At 61.0% G+C, this 14887-nt stretch overlaps 1 protein-coding gene across 1 annotated transcript; it reads right to left on the reverse strand.

Annotated features, from left to right (window-relative positions):
* Positions 1 to 627: 627 nt before the first annotated feature.
* Positions 628 to 14683, reverse strand: OSBPL2 (oxysterol binding protein like 2). Its single transcript, XM_004716048.2, has 12 exons — positions 14517 to 14683; positions 14122 to 14263; positions 12927 to 13002; positions 9473 to 9607; positions 9003 to 9100; positions 5293 to 5475; positions 4557 to 4664; positions 4245 to 4334; positions 3114 to 3237; positions 1693 to 1821; positions 1232 to 1355; positions 628 to 722 (listed from the first exon to the last, which is right to left on the reverse strand). Exons 1-12 carry the CDS (start codon positions 14551 to 14553, stop codon positions 628 to 630), a joined length of 1341 nt encoding a protein of 446 aa, XP_004716105.1. The 5' UTR covers positions 14554 to 14683.
* Between the last annotated feature and the right edge of the window lie 204 nt (positions 14684 to 14887).

Below are 14887 nucleotides of genomic sequence, written 5' to 3' on the forward strand. Positions count from 1 at the left end.
CGCACCACAGGGAGCATTCTGGGGTCTGGAAAGCGCATGCCGGGCAGAAGGGCGGCACAGGGCTTCCCCGGCTGTCATCTTTGGGAGGACAGCCACACGTGGGTCTCCACAACAGCCCCAGCGAGCACCAGGCACGTGCCTGCTGCGCGTCCGTCAGGGCGCCTCTCTCCACGTGCCTACACGGCGCCCGCGTTTTCATCAGGGCCGAGTGGACCCTCACTGCCGCGTGCTCGCTGGGGGACGGCGAGCAAAGCCCTGCAGGAGCTGGGCGGGGGCGGAGGGACAGAGGCTGTTTGCAGCGTCAGGCGTCCCCACTGCGTCTAGTCTGAGTGGTGCTGTGGCCGGCCGCCCACCCCCACCTGCCCTGTGGTGTGTGTGCGACATGAAGTGCATGGACAGAGGTCAGCCATGTGGCACGGTCACTGGCCCCATGAGGGCTCCACGGGAGCCCAGTGGAGCCAGTGGGCACCTTGGGCCCCAACGTCCCCACGGCACAAGCTTCTCTGGGAGTCTTCGCTGGCACCCACGTGGGCACGGCAGCAGTCTCCTAGGGAGAGCGCGCCCCACTGGAGAAGGGGCTGGGAGTCCCAGGGCCGGTCCCCAACCCCGAGAGCAGGAGGCCCCTCCTCACCTGGTCCGCCACACGGTCCCCTCCCGGGCGCGTGCCCGCCGGGCTTCACGCTGCTTCTCCTCTAAGCGCTCTTTCTCCTGGCTCGCCAGATCTAGGCCAAGCAGATGGGCGGTGTGAGGGGGCTCGCCGGTCACTGGAAGGGGGGCCATCAGGAGAGCCTCCTGCTCTGCAGCCTGGGAGAACCCAGCCTCACACTGTGTTACGAGGACGTGGAGAAACCCAAGGCCAGTGTGCCCCCGTGGGGTGGGGGAGGTGCTCTGAGAGGGCCCAGCACGAGTGCTCGCTGAGGGAGGGAAGGAGACGGACGGGCGGTACCGAGCACAGCCCCGTCTGCTGGCCGAGGGTCCCGGAGGAAGTGTGCTGCTCCAGAGGACACAGACCCCGCCCCGGGCAGCAGGTCTGGTCAGATGTGACGTGCAGGCCATGGTGGCCTGGCAGGCAACCGCTGGGACAGCGGGGCCCACTGACCACGGAGCCGGGGAATAAGCCCGGCGGCGGCTGTTGTGAAAGATGGTCTGAGACAGGGGGCAGGGGACCACAGGAGTCTGTCGGGGGAGGGTGGCCTGGCCTGGAGAGGCACTGGGCTCTGAGAACACCTACCCAAGAGGCCATTCTCCATGCTGCGGATGTCGGGGCGCAGGCGGCAGTCTGTGGGCGCCAGGCTATCCTCCATGCCGGCCTGCAGCTCGTTCAGGCTGACAGTGAAGCTGGTGAAGTTATACATCTGCAGGCACAGGCTCGTCTGCCAGCTGCCGGCCCTCCTCCCTCCCCACACCCTGACTGTCCACTCTGCATCTGGGGCCCCACCTGCTTCCCACGGGGGCCCCCAACCCACCCCTGCCCTGCTGCTCCCAGCCCGGCCCACAGCCCCACGTTTGTGTCCACTGTCCCTCTGTCCAGGCTTCTGCGTGGGCCTTGGGGCTGTGACAGCATCCGTCCTAATGCACCACCATGTACATGCCCCCGCCCCCACCGGAGGTCTGCTCTACCTGCCTCCCACCCAGAGGGAGAGGGCAGGAACCAGCCTGGTGTGCAGACAGAGAGGGGAGGCAGGCACAGACCTGGGCCGAGTTGGGGGGCCGTGAGTTGATCCGCCAGAGCAGCCGGCTGCCCGGGATGACCTGGACCGTCTCCTGCGTCTCAGGCACGCTGTCAGCCACATCGCGGTCCATCTTCTCAGCACTGCTCTCCTGCAACAGAGCTGCCGCTCACGGGCCTGGCTGCGCTCAGGGTGGGGGTGGGGGCTGGAGGGCCCTGACCCTGGTTGGTCATGGGGGGCGTCCAGGTGGACCCAGGGTACGGGTCCTCATCCTTCTTTGAGGAAGAAGCCCCGCCCTGCTCCAACCGTCCTCTGCACGGACACCTGCCTCAAGAGACTGACCGCTCAGCCAGGCCGCATGGCCTGTTTGTTCAACTGTGGGAACTGGAAGAAGAGGCTGTGAAAAGCGGCAAACAAGGCTCCCAGTGCGGCGGGCAGCGTGCTCTCTGCCCGGTTACCGGGGCAACAGGGGACCCAAAGCCTCCCAGCCCCGCCCCCCTCCCACCACAGACAGCAGGGGCGCTTTCCCCAGGAGAGAAGCCCCTCACCTTTCCTCCCCATTCCCCCTTCCTATGTGACCTGCTGCTGGGACCCAACAAGCAGAACTGACAGTCACTCAGTTTTAAAACCAGTTCTAGGCCAAGGCAGGTGCAGGAAGCAGAGGTGCTTTTAAAGAAGAAACCAGCTTCCAGAAAGGAACGGTTTTCAGCAGGTCCCCTCGGATACCTTGGGGCCGGGAAGGGCCCAAGAGACCCCCAAACCCAGTTAACACTTCAGATACAATTCCCTGTGTGTAAATTCCACCATCAGAGCCAGGCTCAACACAGGCACTTCCACTGTGGCTCCCTCGGTGCTCACTCTGACAGACGCATCCTGGCTCCCTCACTGATTCTGCGAGTGCTACGCCCTCCTGTGGTGTGCTGGCATGGCTCCTTTCTCCTTTTAAATCATTTTCTTGGGGGCTCATACAACTCCTACCACAATCCATACATACATCGATTGTATAAAGGACATACTTACATTCGTTGTCCTCATCATTCTCAAAACATTTGCTCTCCACTTAGGCCCTTGGCATCAGCTCATTTCCCCCTTCCCTCCCCCCTCCCCTCCTCCCTCATGAACCCTTGATAATTTATAAATTATTATTATTTTGTCATATCTTATCCACTCCCTTCACCCACTTTTTTGTTGTCTGTCCCCCAGGAAGGAGGTTATATATAGATCCTAGTAATCAGTTCCCCCTTTCCACCCTATCCTCCCAGTATCGCCACTCACACCACTGGTCCTGAAGGGATCATCCGCCCTGGATTCCCTGTGTTTCCAGTTCCTATCTGTACCAGTGCACATCCTCTGGTCTAGTCGGATTTGTAAGGTAGGGCATGGCTCCTTTCAGGCACTGGCCCAGGACCCCCTTGCCCACCCTGGGGGTGTCCTGTATCTTACCGGCTTTGGTTTTCTGACGTGCTCGCCCCTCTTCTCCTGCTTCGTGAAGGACTCGTAGGCAGCAGGGTCTATGCCCCACAGACACTCTGTCCACTTGCCGTAGATGATGAAGAGCTTCTTCTTGCTGCCGCCGGATGGAATGTTTGGAAATCAAGTGAACAGCAATGATAAGCTTCTCATCTCAATGTGCTGCACCCTCGCCCTCGCCCCGGCCTGTTTGCTGACAGCCTGAGGGGCAGCTCGGCACTGGTCCCAGGACAGGGGCCCCACTGAGAATCAGTCACACCGTCAGAACGCTCCTCCTCCTCCTCACGCCAGGGCAAGGAGGAGGCGTGGCAGACGCTATTTTAAACACACTGGCTGTGTACGCTCCGCGGTGTGTCTGCCAGACCTGTCTCCTGTCACACAGACAGCTGTTCCCACACCAGCGGCTGCCCCGCCTCAGCCGCGAGCAGCCTGGCTTACTGCAGGACCGCCGGGGACCCTTCCAGCCCGGCCCCAGGCCAAGGGTGTGCCTGCCCGAGCAGGGTCAGGGCAGCAGGAAGAGGGGCATGCAGAGGCCCGTGGTGGCTGGCCCTGCCGGCACAGGCTCGCTCTCATGCTGTGAAGGGTGGCCAGGCCTGGGGGGGTGTTGGGGTGGGAGAAGAAACAGTGGGAACAGGACTGCATGCTGCTGGCTGTGCCAGGCTCACCAGCCCTCGGTCTGCGGCCTGTCTTTCAAGGGCTGTCTGAACCAGTGAATGACAGGGGTCCCCAGGGTGGGCACCCCTACTTCTAAGGGGAAGTGTCCCCCCCCCAAACGGCTTAATCAGAGTGCCAAAAGATCAGAGAAGTATCCCGATGCGGGCACCCCAGGAAACATGCCAGAGCCGGGGATCGTGAGTAGGCTCCTGGGCCCTGGCACGTCTGTGCAGACACAGTAGTGGTGGCGTCCCAGCTCCCACCGTGCTCCAGCGCCAATGTCCCCTCCGACCGTACGAAGGGCAGCAGGACCAGACTCGGGCCTCAGGAAGGCCAGGCTCCCAGGAGCCCTGCCCTGGGGATCGCTCTGCACACGCAGCCTTGCCCTCTCCCTCCTGGGGCCATGGGCCCACCCCGGGAGCTGGGGGCGGCGGGCGCAGTGCCACCTACTTCTTGTCCTGGATGTGCCCCTCCACCTTGTGCAACTCCTTCCCGAACAGCCCGCAGGACTTGAAATGCAGCACACACTTGTCCCCGGTCCTGAGGGGCAGACAGGCGGACAGGGAGCTCAGCACGGCTGGGCACAGGCTGGGCGGGAAGGGGCCAAGGGGCCCAGGGATGTCCCCAGACGGGCTGTGGCGAGGGCTGACAGCATCACAAAGGGGGCAGTGGAGAAGGTGAGTGACACCGAAGACAGCCAGCACGCGCTCAGAGGGGTGGCATCTTGAGGGTAGCACGTAGGAGGGCGGGGCAGGGCCTGACCTGTGGTTCAAGATCTCCACGGTGCCGTACTGCTCAATCCACAGTTTGCCGATGATGACATTGTGCACACAGCACACGGGGTTGCTCCACGTGTATGCTTCATTCTGCCTGGGGGGGCGGGGGCACAGCCCGCGTCAGAGCCATGGGCTGCACAGGCCCACATGGCCTGGGGCCCAGGCTGGCAGCAGGGTCGTCAGCAGAAGTCTTGGAACTGCGCGAAGCCAGCTGCTTATTCAGTGTGTGTTTGACATCAATTCTGCCTTTCCCTTGGGACAGCAGCAAAGCTTGCCACGGAAACATCCAGACCCGTGCGTGACCACGCAGGCGAGAGTCCACGGGAGAGCAGAGATGGCTCTCGGGTGTGTGACCATGAGGGCGAGAGACGAGGCGACTCACAGGTGCATGACCAGGTGACTGCAAAGCCACCGGAGGGCAGAGAGGGCTCCGGGAGAATTGGCGCGGGAGGAAGCACGAGCCCAGCTCAACTGCTCAAGGGAGGCCTGGACCACCCTCTAGCCTTACCTAGTGCCTCAGCCTGGGACCCTGGGCAGTGACCAGCGCCTGGGTCTTAGGCCACTTGTCCTCTAGTGGCAAATGGCCTATACCAGTGGCTACTGCGCCCCAGGAGCACACGGCAAAGTAAGCTTGGGGGTAGTCCTGCTGCCGCCAGGCCCCAGCCCAGAGAAGCTGGTGAGCGGCTGGGTGGGGCAGGCAGGGCAGCAGAGGGCACACTTACTGCAGCAGCTCCAGGGTGATGGTCCCACGGGGCTCGGCTTCCACACTCTTGCCCCAGAACTTCAGCTTCGGGTAGATAGAGCCGTGGAAGATGAAGTCCCGAGCCAGCCCTTCCGCGTAGAACGCGCTGACAGGAGGGTGGTGGCTGACCTGCTCTGATATGAACCGGAACCCCAGGTCTTCCCTAGATCGAGGGAAACGGGGGCCAGAAAATGAGCCCGCTGAGTGAAGCCATCGGCCGGCAAGAGCAGGTCTGGCCACCAAGCCAAACCAGCCCCCGAGCCCCCTGCTCTCGAGGACCCCTCAAGACCCCAGCACAGGTCTACAAGCACCCGTTGGAGCCACTGACACCACAGTGCCGCCCCCACCCTGAGAGGAGGCCCGGGGAGGGTGGGTGCGGCGGCTCTTCCCCTCGGACAAGGCTGGATTCCTTCAGGAAGAAAATCTTAGCCGCTGAGATATTCCTGGCCAGGAAACACGGCTTTTTAAAATACTCTCTTTTTCAATAAAAATGTCAGTTTTTAATTGCTCCGGAACTGTGCACACACCTACAGGTGTAGTCGTTAAAAATTACAAAAGCGAAACGACATAATTACTAACTTAACTGGAATCAGAATTCCCAATCATTTCAGAAGAAGGAAAGTTGAGAACTGAAAGGTTGCCTGCCAAGGTATGTAATTTACAAAGTGAACGCTTGCCTGAGAAAAGAGAGAGTATTTTTAGCGGACAAGACGACGAGCAGGGGTGGGGGTGCTGCTGAGCGAGGGGTGGCCTGTCTGTGCGGCACTCAGGCGCACCCCGCGGGCCAGACTCCCGCACAGGGGCACACTGGGCCTCAGGCATCGTCCTGTCCACCTGTGAAACTTCTGCCCACGCTCCCCACAAAGCTGCTGGGACGGGGACAGTGTGGTGTGGCTCGCTTTAGGATGCATCGTGGGTTGTCCCTGTTCTTTTAGCCCGTCTGAGATGCAGTGCCCATACTGCACTCTTTCTCTAGTCTCTTAACCATCCCCAGTATGCCCAGCGTCAGCTGGAAGGTCACAGCACACAGACTTGTGGACGTGGGCAATGACGGGAGACTCTCCTCACCTGCTCCCGAGCACACCCTGGGGGCGAGGAGGGCGCTGTGGCCCTCACTCCACCAATAGCGCGTCTTGTCTCTTTAGGGCCTTCCAGGCGCTGACTGGGTGCCATGGCCGGGTGGACTCTCGGTGTTCGGGCCCCTGGTTGCAGCCACGGGGTCCAAGGCCTTGCTCTGTTTCACTCCCTCTCCACTTTACCAAGTGCTGCCCTCCTCCAGGGACTGGTCTCTCCTGACAACGTGGCCAGTGCACACGTGCGGAAGTCTGGCCATGCTTGCCTCTAAGGCGCACTCTGTCCATAAATAGATGTGTCTGTCCTTGCAGCAGTCCAGGGTGCTTCCCACCTCCTTCCCCAGCACCCCAATTCAATGCCTCGACCCCTTCGGTCCTCCTTATTCAGTGTCCAGCTCTCACTGCATGTGGGTCAATGAAAATCCCATGGCTTGGGTCACACACCTGAGTCCTGAAAGCAAGCTCCTCGCTTCTCAAGAGTTGAGCAGGGGCTGGTGCGGCACATGTGCAGTGCAGCGCAGGGGCTGGTGCGGCACATGTGCAGTGCAGCGCGCTTTGGGCCCCTTGAATGCTGCTTTCAGACTCACTGTGGACCGAGCAAGGCGCACCCGACAATCCCATCTTCTCTCCATTTATCGGGACGTCGCCTGTCGGCCCAGCTGTGCGGACTCTTGTTTTCTTCACGTGAAGTCGTCGCCCACACGGAAGGCTGCGATCCTTGATCTTCACCAGCAAGTGCTTCAGGTCCCCATTTTCAGCCAGCGGGGCCGTGTCACCTGCCTTCCTCCGAGCCTGGCGCCGGGCTCTTCGTCAGCGCGCCCAGCTCTGACTGATGAGGGTGGTGAGAGGACACAGCCTGACACACTCCTCTGCAGACTCTCAGCCAGCAGTATTTCCTGGCTCCATGCTCACAACTGCCGGGTGGTTCAGGTACGGGTCCGCATGAGACAGTGATGAGACATGGATTGGGATTCGTCCATAGATTGGGTGGCCCACAGTCAGCATCTTTCTGGCACTCTCTGCTTTCAGCCAAGACCCTTCTCTCGTCAGCAATGAGGTCCCTGTTTGGTGTCCCCCTCTGATCTGGCCTGAGCCTCTGGCAGCTCTCTGTAAATGTACCGCTGCAGCCACCGTTGAACCACCTTCCACACACGTCCCCGGCGCTGCTATCAACGACACTGTTCTATAATTGGGGGACTGCGGGGGACAATGTGGATCTCTCCTGGTCGTCTCCCAAGATCTGGGTACAGAAGAGTGCTTCCTGTGCTTTGTTACCTTGTTGAGACCTGTCGGTTGGCAGTCCGTCTGTCCTGGAGCCTGGTCTGTGGTTCATGCTCTCTGCGCAGTGGAACTTCCTGCGTCCATCCGTCCGTCCGTCAACCCTTGGTTCTTGATCAGGTGGCACCTCCTGAAATCGTGGAGGTCGATTAGTTCAGTCTGGTGCAGCGACTGTGTACTCCTCCCATCTTCTTTTGAGGATATTTTGTCCATAGACTAGTTCGAGATTACAGCTCGAGGCTTGAGTTTACCTTTCGTTCTCTCAGCTGAAGATCTGCCAAAAGGGTTCTTCTTGGTTTTCCAATTCTGGGCCTCACACATCCCACGGTGACCCTTCACTGTGTCTTCTGAAACCTCTGCTCCGCTATTTGACTTCACTTCCTCCACGTGGCTTAGCTGCCCACATTACAGAGCAAGTTTCAGAGTCTCTTCTGACGCCCCCTTGGGCCCGTGCTTCTTCGTGACTTGTGCTTTCTTTACGCATGACGGTGGGGATGTCCCGCCATCGGCCGGTCTCGTGTGCAATGCCTCAATCTGCTTGAATGTTCTCAACGTGCAGGTGGGTGGACTCCAAGATGTCTTTGGCTCTCGTGGACTGGTTTTCCTTTCCTTCAACTCCAACCTGAGCTTACATAGGAGCAACTGGTAGTCTGTTCCACTGATGATGTGGAGCTTCTCCGTGGTCCCGTCTCATAGATGTGGTCAGCTTGATGCCCGTCAGCTTGTTTCCCACCGAGCACGTGCTCGGGTCCAGCTTTGCACCCTCGCCCCCGTGCCTCTGAGGCGCTGGTGGATGCACCGACAACCTTCCCCTGGAGTCAGAACTAACCCCCTGGTGGGATGGTCTGCCCAGGGGACTGTACACCTTGCCGCCCTCGGGCACAATGCCCGCTCAGCTCTGCTCACTGCACGCAGCAAAGCCACGAAGGCAGGGTTGCCAGGTTTTCCATGCCCCGTGTTTGTCAGAGTGATGCGGACACTAGACTGTGCAGCAGCATTCCGAGAGCGTGGGCAGAGCGAGCACGTGCTGTCGGAGATGGCGTGCTCAGGCAGGGTGGGCGGGGAGTTTCCGGGTGCAGACATCACGGGCTTGGGGACAGCAGGGCGAGGTGAGGTGTGTTCATACATCTCTTTCCACCACGATCAAATGTGAGCCCCTCACAATACTGCACCCCTTTCACATACCGGCCATGGCCCGCATGCCTGGATCTGGCCCAGGCTGCTGCCTCTGTTTGGCCGGGCTCTGCCGGGAGGGCACGGCACACTCCTCCCACCCCTGCCACTGAGCCCTCCCTTTGCTCGCTGGCCGGCAGACAGTGCTGGGGGCTGGGCTCCTCACCTCACCAGCTCATACGTCTCTCCCAGCAGCGGGTTGAAGGGCTTGCCGGTCCGATCCCACTGCGAGGCCACAGCTGACACGGCAAACGCAGCCACCGTCTGCAAGAAAGCGAGAGGGTGCAGGCCAGCCTGTCAGGAGACGGCCCTGGGTGATGCTCGGCCCCGTGACAGGCTTTGGGGGGCAGAACTTCCGGGGGTCCACCTGGTCACAGTACCACTTCCTCAAAGCTCTTGCGCGCCTGTAGGAGGGCAACGTCTGCCTCCAGTGCACACACCTACTCACAGTGCTCCAGTGCACACAGGTGCTCACGGGGCTCCAGTGCACACGCACGCTCACGGGGCTCTGGCGCACACACTCATGGGGCTCCAGTGCACACACTCATGGGGCTCCAGTGCACACGCACTCACAGGGCTCCAGTGCACACGTGCTCACACGGCCCCAGTGCCTAGTGGCCCGAGGCGCCCGCCCACCTGCATGCGCTCCAGTGGCTGTGCCTGGCGGGAGGCGGTGTGGAGCAGGCGGACGTGCTCCATGTACTCCGTGATGCGCTGCAGGAAGCTGAGTGGCTCATTGAAGGCGATGGGCATGGTGATCTTAGACAGCTCCTGCAGGAGGGGCAGAGGTAGGAATGGGGCCTGGGACACCAGATGCACCCCGGATGGCCACATAGCCCCGCTCCACGGAGCAGCACTGAGGGAGGGCAGAGGAGAAGGTTGACGCAGCTGGAACTGCCCAAGGGCATGGGGCCTAGGCCACTCTAGACGGACATGGGCCCTCCCCCTGACCTGTGACCCCCACAGCCCCTCAGAGCAGGCACCTAGGACACCTGTGGAGAAGCATGGGGGCCTGGTTAGGAAGGGGTCTTAGACAGGAAGGGTCCTGGACAGGTGGGCCACCCTCCTTCAGCCCCACCCACAGACCCTGGTCAGCAAGGGCTGACCAGCTGAGCTCTATGGCGGCACAGTTTGAGTCAGTGAGAGAGCAGCCACAGCCCAGGTGCCCAGCAGAGACTGGCAGGGGCACAGGCCGCTGAGTGCCTCAGTGAGGGAGCCGCCCCGGCTGAGTGGCACCGAGCATGGCGAGTCACCCATGGGATGCCCTCGCTGGCCACTGGTGAGGCCAGGGCAAGGCCCGCGGGCTGCAAACTCCAGTGTGAGATGTGACGGGGCCTGGAGGTCAACTTTCCAGCGGGACCTGGGGAGCCTTCCCGACAGACTCGGGCCCGGGCCCCCCGATGGCACCTTTCTCCTCCCCACGGCGGGGGCAGGGAGTGAGCCTCCTTGAATAGAATGTACCTTCTTTAGTACATTTGACTTTGGGCCCAGAATTCCAAACAAACTTGAGCTTTAAAAAGCAGCGTCTCAACGCCAACAGTAAAATGAGACCAGGGACCCGATGTCACTTCTTGAGTAGCTTACGTACAAGAACAGCAGCTGGGAAGGTTCTAGAACTCCCCAGAGAGGTGGACGGACCCCTCAGGATCCGGGCTCCAAGAACACACAGAGACTGTTCCAGAGCAGGGTGGCTGTGTGTGTCCTCAGTGAGGGGGACACGGCGCTGAGGGACAGTGGGCATGCGCACACTCATTCCAGGGCACACACAGACTGTTCGAGAGGTGGGTGACATCAGTGGACCCTCAGACACGGAGCTCCGAGGAGACACACGCACGCACGCACGCACTCTCTCCCCAGGACACACCTGCCTGGTAGTATGGTGGGGGTTGGATATAGGCCTGTCTTGGGTGTGGGGAAAGCAAGTGAGTCAGTCATTAAGAGTGACTCTCCCTCTCCTCCGCCTCCAGTGTTGCTGAAAGCAGGGTGCCCGTGTGGGAGAGCGCAGACACACACAGCAAAGCGCAGGTAAGCCTGCGTCTGCGGGGACACCGAGTGAAAGACCTGGAAACAGTCCAGGCCGGCAGCCCATCTGTGGCCCTTTCCTGAGCTCCCCAGGCAGTGAAGGCGCAGGCTGTGTAGGACACAGCACCCTCGGACATCCAGCAGGTGGAGCCCAGTGTGCGAGGAAGACACAGGACGTGACCCGCTGGCGCCTGTAGCGAAGGTGTGGTCTGGGAGCCCTACATACCCTGCACTCCAGCCCTCGCACCAGAGTCACCGACATGCCAGTCGCTCCTGGCCAATCAGTGGTCTGGGCACTAAGCCTCGTGGCTCTGCCGTCCACAGGGGCAGACACAGAGGGGCTTGCAGGTCTCCTGACAAAGACCGTGGCCACAGTGGACTGGCACGGAGACGCGTGCGGGACGCCTGGGGATCAGGGCACACAGGGTGCTTTGAGACACTGGAGGAGGGCGCGCTTGAAGCAGGTAACGTGGCGTGTACATGGGTGTGAAGCCACGCCTCCGCCATTAGAGGCACACAGGAAACGCGCAGATGAAAAGTTGGCAGTGGGTGAAGGCACATGGTCATAAGTGGTGGGGATCCGTGACAGGGCCGCGCTGTCACTCAGTGTGGAGAAGCTGCATGGTGAGAGCTGTGAACAGTCAAACTCGAGCCACCTTTCAGGCTCTGGACAGACCTGCCGTGGGCCCCTGGGCGTGAGGGCAGGAGGGAATGTGAGTGAAAGAGGAGCGTGCCGGGTCTGTTGTTCGGGAAGCAAGCGCCCGGGCATGCCGACAGGCAGGCAGGGTCAGGGCACACCTGCTGGGTTTCTCTAGCGCTCACTTGGGGCGGATCTGGGACCAGGGACAGCCCACCAGCAACGAGCACCCCCAGCACCCAGAAAACGGCTCCAGGGCAGGCAGGGAGACCACAGGAGGACACTAGCATGCACCGTGTCAGAAGGTCGGCCAGGGCCGCAGCGGGGCAGGAGCACCCACGGCGAGCACGATACTGGCGAGCCCTCACGAATGACAGTGCCGGTCACGGCCCACAGGACGGTTGGGCACACAGAGGGATGGGGCCAGGCCTTCTTAAGGCGGAAGGGGCATGGCTCCCTGATAGGAGAAGTCCAGTCAGCAGACTTCGAAGGGAGGAGAGGTCTCTCCATGCACCCTCAGAGCCACACGGTGACAACTGGCAGGGACACCACGGACAGAAACAATAACAAGAGCAAATCAGGTGGAGAAACAGGGCACGACCCACAGGCCCAGTTTCTTCCTCAAGAAGCTTCTTCATGGCAAGAGAAGACCGGTCAGGGGGCACCGAGCGCCAGGACAGGCACCCCCACCCACCTGTGTCTTCTTGCCCATCCGCTCAGTGAGGAGAGAAGATGAGAACCACCCGCACAAGCACACAAGCTCAGGGACCAGGAGGCTAGGGCACAGCCATGGGTGGGAGAGTGGGCAACATGGCGACTGGAGTCCTGGGGGCCCTGGGTGGGACCCTGCCACAGGGAAGCCCCACCAGTGGACGAGCTGGTGAAACAGTAAAACCTGTCGAGTGACAGCTCTCCCCTCATCCCTGCCACGGAGCCCCCTCTGACTACAGCGACCTGCACACCGAGCACAGGGGAGGGGCCCTTCCTTCCCCCAATGAGCAGCTGGTGGGCCCAAACTGCAACCCACTGAGTCACCAGGGCTGCTGTCAGATGACCTGTCTCAGTAACTGGCTCTGCGAGAGCGGCAATATCAGGGAGGCAGGGTGCAGCGCCCCGGGAGTGCTCGGAACTATTCTTGCAACTTTCCCGAGGTCTAAAATTACCTCAAAGTCAAAAGCTGGCTGAAGACAGCATGCAGTTTTCTCTGGGCGAGGGCTGGGACGGGCTGAGCACATGAAGGGCGAGGGCCTGTGGGCAGTGGTGGCACCTGGCTTCGCAGGCCTCAGTGCCCCCGGCTCCACTGTGCCTGGGCCACATGTGGCCCTTCCTTCCTGCTGTGTTCGGCTGACCTCAGGCTGTGGGCAAACACCCGGTGGTCCCCCACAGGAGGGGCCATGCTCCAGCTGCGCCCAGGACGTCCACCCCACTCACCAAGCCAATGCACTTCTTCAGGATGCTCCACACGCTGAAGTCGCTCCTGGTGAACGTGGGGGCGGGCAGGCATGTCCTGCAGAGGACAGACCAACAGGGACCCCGTGATTGACAGCTAAACTCCACGGGCGCGCTGTGCTAAATAGCCACCTAGAGACGTAAGTGCGTGTGTGTGTGTGTGTGTGTGTGTGTGTGTGTGTGTGTGCTGCTCAGTGGGCAGGAGCCATGGGCAGGCTCAGGGCAGAGCTGCTCCACCACTCTGCCTCCCTCGGCCTTGCTTGCACCTGTGCCTCCAGTAGATGCTGTGGTGGCACAGCTGGGGGAGAGCGGAGCAGTGACCAGCACTCCACAAGAGAGGGGCACTGCTGACCATTCCTCCACGGGGCCAGGGAGCCCCAGCCATGACCTCAGAGGACAGGGCAGGTCACTGAGAAAGGGCTCCACGACTCCCGAAGGACCCAGTCCTCTGGGAGATGAGAGGGTGGTATCACCATCACCCTAAGAGGAAAGGGCTATGCCTGAGCAGTACTCCAGAGACGGGCCCCCATGGCCCCTACTGCAGGAAGAAAAGGATGGGAGGTGAGGGGTCCTGGAGGGACCACTGGAGCTAAAACACCAATCAGATGTGTGCACAGAAGCCACCCCGTCCCACGACTACAGTCTCCAGGCCACAGAGCCCAGCCTGCTGCTTGGCCAGCTTCTCCGAGCTGTGTCCTCATCCACTGACGAGGCCTCTTCCGCAGGCCTGACTTGCAGGGAGAGGGAAGGTCAGGAGGTGTGGTCCTGGCTGTACAGGCACAGGCACCCCGTCCTGATGGAGGCAAGGCGAGTGCGTCTCACAGAGCCCAAAGACAGGCTGGCGGGGTCTCCTGGAGGAGCAGGATGTGGGCGAGGCACCGGCAGAGCCCTGGGCACCACCCATCTCCCTGACTCAGCTCGGACAGCGCTCCAGGGACAGATATGGGGATGTGATCATCTGACCAGTGGGGGAGAACCATTAAAGGGCCCCAGGCATTGAAACCCATCGTCCTCTGAGCTCTGGACATCAGGAACAGAGGCCTGGGACGCTGTGTCTTGTCCCGAGGTCACGGTCCACCGCACCTGGCTGTCTGTGGACGCTCCGTGGGGCTGAGGGTCCCTGCAGCAGCACACTCAGAGAGGCACGGGCCCTGTTGGCTTACACAAGACCATGTACCTGTGTGTGTGAAGTCCATTCTCTTGGGAAGGCCTTTCCTGGGTTTTGTTGACCCTCTGACTTGTGCTGGTGTCCAAAGAAAGCCCTCCAGGGAGCTTCTGGCTCGCCTCGGAAAACTCCCCAGAGTGATCAGAATCAAAGCCTGCACACGGACAGAAACAAACGGAGGTCTGTCAAAGTCTGCCTCTGACCGTCTACTGCGTGGCTGTGAGGCAGAAAGCTTCAAACGGTCCCATTCACAAGAGTCAAGTCTGCTTCCCAAGAAATACAGGAGCACCCACTGCCACGTGAATTTCAAAGACCCCGAGTCCATCCCATGGCGGGGCGCAGACTCAGCTTTCCGGGCGTGTCACTCGGCAGCTCGCACTGACGGTGCAGTCTCCCTTCTGACTCACCTGTGACGGCGTCAAAGAATTCTTCTTCACTGGTCATCCTTCAGCAGCCTGCGCGTCCCGCGGCCCTGCTGCGTGGTCTCCTATGGCATCGCCATGTCGGAGCTACATCGAGGGCACAGGAGTAGCCTCCTCGTGGGGGTGGGGAGCCCTCCAACAGGCACTGGGGATCTAGGAGGGAGCGGTTGACATGCTTAGCCATCAGAAACCTCAGGTTAGAAGCCTGTTCTAGCCCCTCCGTGGACTGTCCTTGAAGTCCATCTCAATGACAGGTGGGCAGAGAAGAGGTGGACAAGAGCACAGGTTGGCTCAAGAACAGAGACGTGGGGAGTGGACCTGACACCAGGATCCATCCATGGCGAGCAGATGGGTGC

This window comes from Echinops telfairi, unplaced genomic scaffold (genome assembly GCF_000313985.2).
Source record: "Echinops telfairi isolate 266 unplaced genomic scaffold, ASM31398v2 ScPeMD7_7414;HRSCAF=8452, whole genome shotgun sequence".
NCBI lineage: Eukaryota > Metazoa > Chordata > Mammalia > Afrosoricida > Tenrecidae > Echinops > Echinops telfairi.